The sequence below is a fragment of the Phalacrocorax carbo genome, chromosome 1, assembly GCF_963921805.1.
Source record: "Phalacrocorax carbo chromosome 1, bPhaCar2.1, whole genome shotgun sequence".
Taxonomy (NCBI): domain Eukaryota; kingdom Metazoa; phylum Chordata; class Aves; order Suliformes; family Phalacrocoracidae; genus Phalacrocorax; species Phalacrocorax carbo.
The window spans coordinates 53,488,424-53,502,072 of record NC_087513.1 but is presented as its reverse complement, the minus strand read 5'-3'; the positions used below and the strand labels follow the sequence as shown (position 1 = coordinate 53,502,072).

Sequence of the window (13,649 nt, the reverse complement as noted above, 5' to 3'; positions counted from 1 at the left end):
ATTGGAAATGCTACAGGCATAGAATTAGGGAATGATGCTTCTTGAAATATTTAACTTGTTATGTTTATGGTGGTGTTTTAAGGCATAAGACACTTGCAGATTGCATCACATTCTTGCTATTGCCCACAAACAGCACGCAGTCTGTGCAAAAGGGGCTTCTAAACTTACCATTCTGTGCTTTGGGCACTAAAAATCCAATGAGCTGGAAAGAAGTTTCTAAAAGTATGCTTGGAGATGTACTCTAGTGATATTCTTGGAAATAAAGAGATGGCAATTGCAGGGCATCTCTGTAGAAGAAGATCCCAGTGCTCAGAATACAGGTGCCATGTGACTATTTCTAAAGAACTCATCCAAATTTTACAAGGAATATTGGTGATGCTGCTGCTCTTCTGAATACCCTTGCAGGATTATTCTGTCATGTCCAAACACTATTAGCAGAAGAAGAACTGACACACTCACACACACACATAAAAAATAAATTGAATGGACAGCTAAGAACATCATTAAAAAATACTGTGGAAGATTTGTTTAAGGTAGCATTAAACCAGAGGGAGCAAAGTCAATAGCGATGGTAGTCAGGTAACTAGCTATACCAAGCCCAGCAATTCAGAACAGCAGTGTGTGGGCAACCACAGCAAACAGGAGAGATTAGGATGGAGCCAAACACTAATTGATCTACAGAAATATAGAACACCATCAACAATGAGCTTCCATTACAACAAAATCTGAGCAGGATTTTCAAAGTGATATGTGATGCTGTGCAGGAAGCGGTTGCGGTTTTATTAATTTTGCTGGAATCAAAATCTTCCAAAAGTAAAAGAAATGCACTTGAAGCATTGCATTGTGAGCAAAATCAAACTGCCTAATTAGGATTCAATTATTAAGTTTGATATAATATTCCTAATAATAACAATGAGCAAAAGGAAATTTTACAGGTAGCTCCATTAACAGAGGAGTAAATGGAACCTGGATCCCGACAGCTGTGCCTTTGGGTTGGTTGGCTTGTGTATTTAAGAAGGGGTAGAAAACACACCTGCAGCTTTTTTAAGGTCTTTCTCTCGTATGGTTTCACTGTTATCTAATAGAGGTTCAGCTCCTGCTACAGTCTTCCCTTCAACAAGAACATTTACAGGACCCCTCTTTTTTGCCCATCTACTTTTGTGAAACTAGTAGTGCCTTAAAATCTCCGAGGCCTCTACCCCTCTGTAAATTTGGTCACGATGTTCAATGGTTAGTGGACAGAGGGCAAACACCTTCCACATGCATACATATATGTATACACACAGATCCCACGCCCCTAATTTCCTAAGTAAATCATCTAAACAAAGATAAAGTTTTTCAAAATGACAAATCATAACACTGTTCCCAGAAAGGGCCAAACAGTACAAAAAAGGCCAAAAATTAGGTTTTGCACATTTTGTTTTGCATTTGTTTTGTTTGTTTTTACCAATGGCCAGCTATTCTCTGGCAAGGTTTCCAAACCTTTCCCTATGTAAGCAGAAGAAAACAGAGCTCAGACTTCCGAACCTGGTCCCAGCACTACACAGAAGTACCACTGAGCATGAACTACTCTTCATGTGCAAACTCAGCTCATCTGGTGTAGGTACAGCTGAGCCCCACACAGTCTGAAACTGCACGCTCAAGCAAGGAACCACCAAAAGTCCAAGAGCTCCCAGGCTGCCAGGGGAGATTGCAAAGGGTCTTGCAGCACTGCCAAGCAGTGTTCACTGGGCCTCCAGTGCTCTTCCTCCTCACTTCCAGTTGCTTTTGCCCATGCCTGCATTTGCCTACAAGCAGGAGAACCCCTCAAAGCATATTTCCACATCTTAATTAGGAGAGGTGGGCAGCATGTCTCCAAGTGCAGGGCTTGATATTTGGTTTGTCTCTTATCTGTAGAGGGAAACCCATCACACCGAACTCCCAGTGCTGTGGCCCATCCACACGGAAAGGAGCAGGGAGGGACTGTCCTTCCAAGCGATACAGACACTTCCAGTTACACCTCACAGAGGTGTCCAGTGATGGGAATGAGCCCAATACCAGCATGAGAAAGGAACTATTTGGATCCCATAGGGCAGTCAGGGATTTATTTAGGCAGATTCATGGCCTTTTTAACTTGAGAGCGCTGGAGAGATGTGAATCTTACACTTCCTGCTATTAAACACCAAATCCCACTGATGCCAGTGGATCTCACAAGGATAGAGCCACATAGGCAGTGAGATGAGGGACCATGTAAGACCCGATGGAGATGGGACAAGGTGCAACAAGAAAACAATTAAATATGCTCCCTGGGTTTGGAAGACATTTAAATACCTATTGTAGTAATGAGAAAAAGCAAACACCTGCAGTTCTGTCTCTGTTACGCAGCACAATTCCAACAGGTTCATGGAGCTAATTTGATTTTGTGTGTGAAAAATCCATTTTGCCTTGTTCTCCAGGTCCCCTTACTGTGATTTAGGACATGGGCATCATACAGATTCACTGCTGGTTCCTAGGACGGAAACACCTGAATGGGAGGATCCAGACTTTCTTGCCATATCGGTTATGATGACATTTGAAAGGCGATTTGCTTAACACTGCTGTAAAAAGAATCAGATGCCACCTGAAACCAGAGTGACGTGCATTTCCTCATAGCTGTTTGTGTTTCAGTTAAGAAGCATGATTTGTTTTCCAATACATGTTATCACTTGCTGTGTTTACATTATGTCAAAAATGATAAAGAAGCAGAACCAAAACCGTATTATTCCTGTGTAGTTAATACTTTAAATGCATGTTATTGTTTGAATGGTTTGAGCAACATAATACCTGAAAGGGTACAAACAAGTGACACCAGGCATGGAGTTCTGAGCAGCACGAGCTGTGGGTCTGGGCAGGAGGCTGCTTATGCCCTTCTCATGACAAAGTGGGTCATGTTTTTTGACAGCATGTATTTTTTTGCTGGACAACACCAGTTCATTGCACTGCATGGAAAGGTGCTGGTTTTGGCTGAAGATTTTTTGGGAGGGTTTCTCATCTTTCATGTGGTCAAAAGCCAATAGCAAATTAGGGCAACCACCTCAGGTAATCGATAGCTCCATAGCCTAATTGGTAGGGGTACAGAATAAGTTTCTTTGCTCTTCCTCAGAAGGACATATGGAAACTGTTACTCATTGTATAAGTAATTAAAGAGTAATTAGGCCAGAGAGACTGACGCCCTAACCTGGTGTGGTAAGATGAGGACATGCCACTTGTACCACAGTGGCCAGCTTCTGTATTTTCAGGGACATTTGTACTCCTGATGGGCATCTAGAGGCCAGACCAACACAGGCATGATTTCACAGCTCAACTTAGTAATCCTGCCAGACCAGACTTCCACTTACACCTCCTCCTTCCCACCTAGAAATACCTTCAAATGGCCTGCCAAATCCAGAGCTCCCACAGAGACAGAAGTGCTCCATGAGCTGAGTTTGGCTGTCAGGTGTCTGGTCAATCATTTCTGTCTAAGATACAGAAGGCTGCTGAAAACCGTGTCTCAAATTGGTCAGATGCAGGCAGGTCAGAGTGTCTTGTGCTGAACACAGAGCACCTACAGCAAAGACGGCTTCCAGCAAATCCATCTGTGGATAAGAGCCAGGAAAGGCTGGGCACGAAGGAGACTTATTTACCTGCCACGAAGGAATTTTTATCCTCAAACCAGTGCTGATGTGCTGGGAAATCACCATCCAGTGTAGCACTTTGCCAATGCACAGTTCAAGCTGGAAAGCCTCCATGCAAACCTACTGAGCCCCGCTGCAAGGTGTGCTGTGTGCAGCTGTGCTGCTGTTGGGTGCACCTTAGTCAGCTTCGGCTCCTTACATCTTAATCCCACATAAGGGTTGCGAACATACGGCAAAGTGGCCAGCTGTAGTATTTGCTGGGTTAGTCACGGATGTGCTAGCTGTAGAAACAGGCACATCTCCAGTGCTTGACATCCATGGCCTTGAAATCCCATAGGTATTTTTGATGCATTCCCATGTGGGTAAGACGTGAACCTCCATCCGTGATACTGCTGTGCACTTTGACTCCTGAACCTGCGGTTAGTTGAGGAGTGTTAGCAAAACTTCCGTGAGCACAGCGCAGGTAGCGGGGCTTCCCTGTCATGTAACTGCAGCTGTTCGGTAACTCACCTGGGCAAATGGCTATGATATCTGGTTCAGTGAGGTATCTTCCAGATTACTCAACACGTAGGAATGTATATATCAAAACGTATTTTCACCTTCATTATTTGGGGCGATGGTAGCATGTGCTAACTAAGAAGGGTAGGAAATACTGTCCTAGGGAACTGTCGGGTGAATTGGCTTCCTTCCAAACCCCTGGGCCACGACCCTTGGTGGTGGTGTAACCCCGTTCAGGCGGGGCTCTGCAGCAGGGTCATCCCGCCAGCCTCGCAGGGCCCGGAGGCCCGGGGCGGGCCGCAATAGCCCGGGATGGCCCGGCCGGGGCCGCGCCGCCGGGATCGCCGCCCCTTCCCGCTCCGCGGGGGCGCTCACCGCCGCGGGGAGGAGCGGGCACCGCCGCCGTATAAGGGCTGCCCGCCCTCCCGGCTCCCGCACTCTCACCGCTGCCCCCGGCGCAACCACCCGCGCCCGTCCCACGGACACGGGCGGAGACCTGCGCGGGGCGCATCGCTCCACACCGCCCCGCACCGCTCCGCACCTGCCCCGGCGGGGCGCACCGCACCGCCCCGCACCGCTCCGCACCTGCCCCGGCGGGGCGCACCGCACCGCACCGCTCCGCACCTGCCCCGGCGGGGCGCACCGCCCCGCACCGCTCCGCACCTGCCCCGGCGGGGCGCACCGCACCGCCCCGCACCGCTCCGCACCTGCCCCGGCGGGGCGCACCGCACCACACCACTGCACACCACCCCGCACCACACCGCACCGCGCCATCCCCCCGGGCACCCATCCCCATCCTCTTCTGCCTGCACCAGCTGCCCCTCTGATTTTGGGGCAAATCCTTGGCCCCAAGGTACCATGGGGCGCTTCACCGTCTGGGACTATGTGGTCTTTGCAGCCATGCTGCTGGTCTCGGCCGTCATCGGGGTCTACTACGCCTTTGCAGGAGGGGGACAGAAGACATCCAAGGACTTCCTCATGGGGGGACGCAGCATGAGCGCCCTCCCCGTCGCGCTCTCCCTCACCGCCAGCTTCATGTCAGCTGTCACTGTGCTGGGCACCCCTGCTGAGATCTACCGATACGGTGCCATCTTCTGCATCTTTGCCATCACATACGGTCTGGTGGTGCTGTGCAGTGCCGAGATCTTCCTGCCTGTCTTCTACAAGCTGGGCGTTACCAGCACATATGAGGTAAGGTGCCTTTCCACAGCCTTCAGGGAGCTGGGGGGCTTCTCGTGCCTTCTTTCCACTTGTTTCCCCTCATTCTGTTCCCCCAAATCCCTCTGCAATCTGTGCTGCCCACCATATCGCCACACTCCCAAGGGCAGGTTGCAACCCGCTCTGTCCTCAAGTTTTCCCACACTGCCTCCGCAGAGAGGAGACGCTCAGCCCTGCTGTCTTGGCTCAGGAGCTGTGCTCCATGCCAGATCTGTTTCCTCACTCCAAACAGTCAGTACAGCAGGTGGATTAATCCTCCTGCACCTTGGTTGGTAACATGTGGTTACTGATGTGTAATTAATATACCAAAAGCAGCGTGCAAGAGCATCTAACATAGAAACCAAAGTTCTCAAATCATGCTCCCTCCAGTTAGGTTTCTAAGCTCAGGTGCTGTCGCAAAAGTCCCCCTCTGGCAGAGCGTATGTTTGTGCTGTTCCTAGAGGTTTTGGAGGGACGCCCTCTCCACCTGAGGCTGTTCACACCACTGAATGTCTTCTCCATCATGCTTATACAGAGAGGTCAGCAACTCTCTGTGTCTGCAGGAGTTTTCTTACTTCCACCAAAATATGGCTGAGCTGGTCTTCAGCTCAGCATGTAGGTTAAAGCTATAGCCAGCAGCGCAGAGACATCTGGGGTGGTGGGACACATCACATGTCGGGTCTGACTGTTTTGGGGTGAGGAAGCATGTGATCAGGATTTAGAAGGTCTGTGCAACCTGTTTATCTTCCTGCATGGAGATAGTTCTAACTGCAGATTTGGAGGCAAATTGCCCTTTTCATAGATGATATTGGGAAAAGGTGAAAGTCCTTGGCTAGCTACCTTGGTCTTTTGCATTTTATTACACTGAACAGGGGCGTTCCACCCCTGGAGGCTGAAAACAAGGTTTCTGTTGAAAGATTTAGATAAGAATTCACCAACAGAAATGTCTGGTCATTTCCAGTGTGTTTTAAACTACTAATCTTTGGACTGTCACTTATGACAATAGGGCCCTTTTAAATGAACATTTATTGTTCTGACTGGAAACTTACTGTGAATCGTGGAGTATAAATGCACCTATAAAAGATCCTATAAAAGATCTAAATGCACCTATAAAGGATATTCTAATTGTGGACAGAGTTCAGAGATTAAACAACTTTTTTTGTGTCTTTTCAGGGGTTCAGCACTGCTTCCTTGTGTGGACATGCTCACAGATTACATTTTAAATGCTCGGTTCACTTGTGAGCACTTTGAGATAGTTCAGTGTTTGTCAATTGAACAGACTGGCAGGCCGATGAGATCTCTTTTGTGCAACCACACACACTAGAGGGTTGTTAGGACAGATGGTGGGAAAAAATCTGCCCTACAGCGTGACAAACCCATTCAGAGGTTGTGCTGTCCCAGGCTAGATAGAAAAGTGAGGGTTCCTGTTTTGCAAAAGTCTAGATTTGCATTTACTGGTAGAATATGGCAAGCTCCTGTGGGCAGTGCAGAAGGTAAGACAACCATGGGAGGAGGCCGCTGACCATTGAAAACCTGCTCTCTCTCACAACAGTACAGATGGACACATGTAATGCCAGTTACCAAATCGACTAAGGGTTAGGAATAGCCATAATGTTTTCTTTTTCTCTCTGATTTCACAACGCAAGGGGGTTCTGTTGTTTGCTGGTACGTCACTCTGAACTTTTAGGTTGTAGAGTCAAGAGTAAGACTTGATCCTTGTGGGTCCCTTCCAACTCAGGATATTCAATGATTCTGTGATAATACATGCTGGTCTTTGCCAGCCACAGTGCACAGCTCTATTGAGAATGCCTTGAGGCGGCTGAGTAGCACCAGGTTCCATTCTGCACACTCTGTCATATACTGACTAGTTTATGTCTACTTCACTTGCTCATGTGTCATTATCCAGTGGTGAGGTCTGTAAAGAAATATTAAATCAAGTTGAAAGAGATACCAGTCAATGCAATTCTAGGAGTTTCGGCCATTCATAAAAATGTAAAAAAAACACTATGCCCTTTTTGTATTGCTCATTGCTTCACTCTAGTCCTATCTAGTGCCAAGTTTCAATATAAACATTTGGGTTTTTTCTCCTCTTTTGCAGTATTTAGAGCTTCGATTTAATAAATACCTGCGCCTCTGTGGAACGTTCCTCTTCATTATACAAACGGCAAGTAAACCTCAAAGCTGTTCTGTGGTCTTTGTAGCCACCAGGATTCTTCAGCTTAGTGTCACTGGATGTTTTCTCCGAATGGTTGATGAGGTTGCCACAGTGCATGGGTGGCTGGGAGTGGGAGAAACAAAGCTCCTTCTGCTCCAAAGCAATGAGGTGGGGGAGCAGATGCTGGGCTACCTGCCCCTTGGGTCTCTGCATGCATCGTTGAGCACCCAGAGCAGTCACTTGGCATCAGCGCCATGCCAAGAGACGAGCAACCCTAACTGCAGGGTAGCAGCATGTAGAGCAGTGGTTCGCCTGCCTGCTCGAGAAACCCACGAGGGGTTCAAAATGTAAACATGCCCCAATTATCTTCAGCGGCAGTTTCCATCCGCTGGTCCATGGATTCTGGGAGTCTGACTAATTCTCAAGGGTCTGTGAAAGGTGACAAAACAAGCTGTCAGGAGCTGTCATTTGCTGCACAAGGGTTTGTACCGCCACCACGGAAGAAACCCTGGGTGCCTGTAAACTGAGAAGTGGCACATTACTGCCTTGGGGAATGTTAAACTAAAGCAGTCCCTGCAGTTATTGTTGGTGCAGTTTGCTGTATCCGGCCCACTCAGTGAGTCAGTATGAGACCAAAGCTTTTAAATGCATAGCGAGCATGTGCCAAATGCACCAGAAACAAAAATGTGTTCTTCTCACAATTTTGAAGTGGACTTCTTGGGGAGTTCAAAGCAAGAATGAATATACAATCAGAAAGCTTTTCAAGTTACATGCTTGCTTTTTGCCCTTCTAGTATTTTTAAGACACACCATGAGTTACAGGACAATCACACTTGTACCTATAAGGTGGTGATCATTGCAGTGGTAATTACTTATTTGAAAAGAGCTTCTTAGCTGGCATTTATAGATACACAAGCCGATAGGATACTGTTTCACCAGCATATATGAAGACATCATAATTGCCTAAGTTGGAACAAGCCAAGCGTAATCTTTGCTTGCAAAGATCAGAAAAATACTGCTATACAACTTAAATATGTGCCCAAGGAAATTAACTAAGGATCTATAGGCGTCTTTCTGTGCCAAGTGCTAAAAACTTAACCTGAATAATGACAAGAATAGTGCAGAAAGGAACACCTCTGAAGATTTTAATGGTGTAATTTTAACTGTTCAGTGAATATTGGCATGTGTTTAAAATAAGAAAAATAAAAGAATATGTAGTAATACAACCTGAAAAACCACTGAAGAAGTAGAAAGCTTGTATCGTCAGTCCTGTTTTAATTTACACAAAAATATGATCATACTTGTGACAAATTTCAGTTTCTGATGATTCAAAGCTGCTGGCACTTGTTTGTTCCATATGAGAAAGCCACTTTCTCATGCTGACTCCCTGAATGTGCAGGATTGGAAAGATATGGATATAATCGATGTACTATTAGAGGAATAAGGCATTGGCTGAATGGCTGCATACAAAGAGTTGCTGTCAGTGACTCACTGTCCCAATGGAAGCCAGTAGAGAGTGGTGTCCCTCAAGGGTCTGTACTGGGACCAGTACTGTTTAATACCTTCATTAATGACACAGATAGTGGGACTGAGTGCACCCTCAGCAAGTTTGCGGATGACACCAAGCTGAGTGGTGCAGTGGTGCAGCCGTCCAGAGGGACATTGACAGGCTTGAGAAATGGGCCCACGTGAACCTCATGCAGTTTAACAAGGCCGAGTGCAAGTTCCTGCACCTGGATCAGGGCAATCCCCAATATCAGTACATACTGGGGATGAACTGATTGAGAGCAGCCCTGCAGAGAAGGAGTTGGGGGTACTCATGGATGAAAAATTGGATATGAGCTAGCAATGCGCACTTGCATCCTAAAAAGGCAATCGTATCCTGGGCTGCATAAAAAGAAGTGTGGCCAGCAGGTCAAGGGAGGCAATTTTCCCTTTCTACTCCACTCTGATGAGACCACACCTGAAGTACTGCATCCAGCTCTGGGGTGCCCTGTACAAGAAGGTCATGGACCTGTCACCTGCTAGAGTGGATCCAGAGGAGGGCCACGAAAATTATCAGAGAGCTGGAACACCTCTCCCATGAAGAAAAGCTGAGAGAGTTGGGGTTGTTCAGCCTGGAGAAAAGAAGGCTGTACAGAGATCTTATTGTGGCCTTCCAATAATTAAAGGGGGCTTGTAAGAAAGATGGAGAGAGACATTTTACAAGGCCTGTAGTGACAGCACAAGGGGCAATGATTTTAAAGGGAAAGAGGGCAGATTTAGGTTGGATACAAGAAAGAATTTTTTTTATGATGAGGGTGGTGAGACACTGGAACAGGTGGCCAGAGAAGTTGTGGAAGCACCATCCCTGGAAGTGTTAAAAGTCAAGTTGGATGAGGCTTTGAGCAACCTGATCTAGTGGAGGATGTCCCTGCCCATGGCAGGGGGGTTAGACTAGATGATCTTTAAAAGGTCCCTTCCCACCCAAACCATCCTATGATTCAGCAGCCCACACTGACAACCACTGCATGGTCAGCAACTCAAGCATTGTCAGGGCTTGACAAATGTCAGTAGTTGTTGGCTGTGAAGTGATGCACCTGGTGCTGAGGCGGCATTCACCAGGGCCTGGTCAGGACCAGCAGCTTTCTTTGCATATCACCTATACATGAAAACCTAGAGAGGACTTACGTCACAGAGAGAAACAAACATGCGCACATGCATGTGTGGAGTAGTACACAGGTAGGAATCACTATTTCCCCAGTGGCCCCACCATCCTTTCTGGCATGTGCTTGTAGCGGGTGCACAGCAAAGGGCCAGGGCAATTTGGTCATGCTGGGTGCAGCAGCCCCTCCATACTAATTTCCTTCCACAGCTGGATTACCACTCCAGTTACCTCTTGGCTGTCTCCCCAGCATTGCCACTGGCCATGTGGCAGAGCTCCACCGCAGGGTCTGGATTTGACCTGCTCAAAAGCCACAGCGAGTAATCCAGAGGTTAGCCATCCTGCTCCACCTGTGCCTAGGGCGGACTTCACACTCGCAGGAAGGGCAAAGGCTTGCTGAATGCTGGATGGCATCTGGTTCTGCTGCTTTTCCATGCTGAAGTCCCACCCCTGTAAATCAGGGAGTCAGAAGAGGTCAGTCATGGAAAGCTGACGCAAGTCAGCTCGGGACTTGATTGTGATTTAGTCCCTTTGGATCAAGACCACTGACCTGCATAGAAGTTATCTGCTCATTGCAAGCTGTATTCCCCTGAAACATGTCACAGCTGAACTTCTCCTAGTAGTACAAGGCAGTAATAACAGTGATAAAGAAGCAAATAGGATTTAAATATATAAACAAAGAAATTATAGAGGATATCAGTGTATGAATCTCTTTGTGCCCTCAGAAGTAGATGGAGTAGCCCCTTGCTTTGTCTATATCTACTGTATTGGTTGAAAATACAAATGTGCTGATAATCATGCATGGCTTCATCTTACAGAAGTGTAATTGCTTAGAATGCTATCCATAATGACTAACTAATGCTGTACTTTTTTGTTGTTACTTACCTTCATTATCGTTGCATACTGAGAGGCATATTGATCCCAAGATTGAGAAAATAAATTTTAATAGATTCCTTGGCGAACTGTGTAAACCTCATCAACTTCCTTGCTCTTGTTTCTGCCATATGACTGCAGTTTTGAAGCAATAAAATAACTTCATTATAAAAGCCAGGGGAAGCTGAAGAGTGATTTGCTATTCAGTCAAGAGTCCCTGGTATTTGCTTTAAGAACACTAGGCCGTAAGACTGCAGTGCTGGTTAGTCTCAGACATTCATCTTCTAACAATTGGAATTATTTCTCAACAGTTATGAATTTAGGATATATAGACTGCATAAATGCTTGGAAAGAAACCTTTCCAGGAATTTACATTTATTTTGATCTTGTATCTTTTTTCCCCTTCTAGACTTTATACACTGGTATTGTCATTTATGCTCCAGCTTTAGCACTAAATCAAGGTAAGATGAGTATACTGCAACTGTTCTACTGTTAGAATTTTTAATACATATAGTACTGGTATGATTTTTTTTGGCAATGCATACCTAAAAATACAGGTGAAGGCTTGACTGTGAGGTCTTCTAAGATTTCTGTTGATCCTGATGGCAACTCTGATAGAAGGCCTCCCATTTGTAATCCTTGTCGCTTGTCCCTGTAAGGATTCACAGAAGAGCCTCGAGAGGAAAATCTGCTCTCATTTACTCTACTTCTCATGCAATATCCTTAGTTCATGGCTGCATTCAAAAAAGTTAAGAAGACTTAAGTAAATTTTGAAGGCAATGCAGAGACTAAGCACACATTTAATTCCGCTGGTTAAGTGCTCTTCTTCAAAAGGAGAGTGAGGCGTAAGTTCTGTAAATATGGTTTTGGGCATCCTGGAACTGTTTAACTCGGCCTATGCTTTTGCTTGGAAAACCAAATCAACAGCAGAGATCTTCAACTTAAGGTGTTTGTTGGGGTACTTACAAAATGAAATATTTCAATTTTCTTCTTCAAAATGACTCTTTGCTTTGAAAATGAGCCACATGTATTTTTAACGGGGAAAAAAACTCTCATGTGAAGCCAAATGAAACTTTTAATCTGACACAATTCATTTGTGTACTTGGCAAGAAAAGGCAATCACAAAGTGCATATAAGAATTAATCATTTTGGCTAGAATGAAAATCACAGTTCTGTTTGCTGGGTTTTTTTTGGCTTGTTCATTGAACAAAAAGGAAGAAAAAAACCCAGCACTGTCTGCATTGGCCTCTTCCGGTGTGCAAGTCCCACAGGTTTTATGTCTTGATGTTTATATTTGTCCTGCAAACACACACTAAACCAAGCTATGACCTAGCTGGGTCCCGACTAGAAGCAATGATTTTCATTAGTTTTGTTGCAGTGTTTCTAATTAGCCTGAGCTATCTGTCAGGGAGCCCCCAGTGTCCTGCCTGGCAGCACGTGAGCGTGCCAAGGTGAGGCAGCTACAGCTTGTACGCCAACCACAGCCCAGCGTTGTCTAGAGTAGACGTACTATCATGTTTCCCTAAAAGGAAGAAGAATAAAAGAAAGGCTTTTAGTCTGGCACAGTTCTTCCAGACCATGCTTGAACCACCTTGTCTCCATGGCACATCCCCATGCTGTTTACCTGCGTAAATCCCTGCCTAAGGACTCTGTGGGACTACCCAGGCACTTCAAAGAACAGACATGTATTTTAAAACCTTCCTGAGTTGGGGCCTACAAACACATTGGATATGTTGTTTGGCAGCATTCATGTTAAAGGCAAATAGCTTCTTAGATCCTGAAATATCTCTAACTTTTTAGCAGTTCCCAATGTCTGTAGCAGCTGTGTTGTTTTTAGAATTTGGTTAGGGCGAATTTCCTGGTTTAGACACACAAATCTTTTCATTGCCATTTTTTATTGCCTCCTACCTTTCCATTTAACTTATTTCTAGTTTTTTTCAACAACCAGGTTGGGAGTGAAATATCACCCCTCCTTTTTTTGTCCCCAGTGCCTCATTCACACTGGTACCATTTCCCTCTTTTTCAGTCACTGGCTTCGACTTGTGGGGTGCAGTGGTGGCGACTGGCGTGGTCTGCACTTTCTACTGCACGCTGGTATGTGGGTCCTCCAGCTGAGGAAAAATCTCTGTTCCTTCACCATTCACATAATATATGGAGTTTATTGGAAAGTAGCCTAAAAGGCGGGTTACCCCATGAGAGTACATTTCACAGTGTAGCTGTAGCCGTTTCACCCAGGGGCTTCTCTGGATGCAAAGATAGCCATGGTGTGACTCAAACCTTTTCTGGTTTGATACATTCAAATTTCTATTGTTGCTGAAAGAACAGCAAAAACATAGATTTCCCTTCCTAAAAATCCTTCTGTGATTTTTATTCTTATCTAGTAGGGTTTAGCTTTGTAATTTGTCAAGCATGTGAACAAATTGGTCTTTAGATTAGTGTTAATTGACCAAGCGTCTAGAAATTATTAAGCGGAACCTCAGTGACAAATTAATTTGTATATGTTGGATTAAGTAATGTTTGTTTTTATTTACATGAATGGTATGCCTTCTGGAGTGAGTGGTACTGTATATGTGTAAGACGAGCACTGTCTGCCAATTTATGTTTTGATACAAACTTCTGGATCAGGTTATGCGATGAAGGAAATACTGGAT

At 45.6% G+C, this 13,649-nt stretch overlaps 1 protein-coding gene across 1 annotated transcript in view; it reads left to right on the top strand.

Moving 5' to 3' along the window:
* The first annotated feature begins 4,894 nt into the window (after window positions 1-4,894).
* SLC5A8 (solute carrier family 5 member 8) overlaps window positions 4,895-13,649 on the top strand; it is a 26,295-nt gene continuing 17,540 nt past the window's right edge. The window contains exons 1-4 of the mRNA XM_064451922.1: window positions 4,895-5,321; window positions 7,426-7,491; window positions 11,408-11,459; window positions 13,025-13,092. Coding sequence (XP_064307992.1) covers window positions 4,989-5,321; window positions 7,426-7,491; window positions 11,408-11,459; window positions 13,025-13,092 — 519 coding nt within the window. The 5' untranslated portion in view covers window positions 4,895-4,988. The remainder of the gene's footprint in view (window positions 5,322-7,425; window positions 7,492-11,407; window positions 11,460-13,024; window positions 13,093-13,649) is intronic.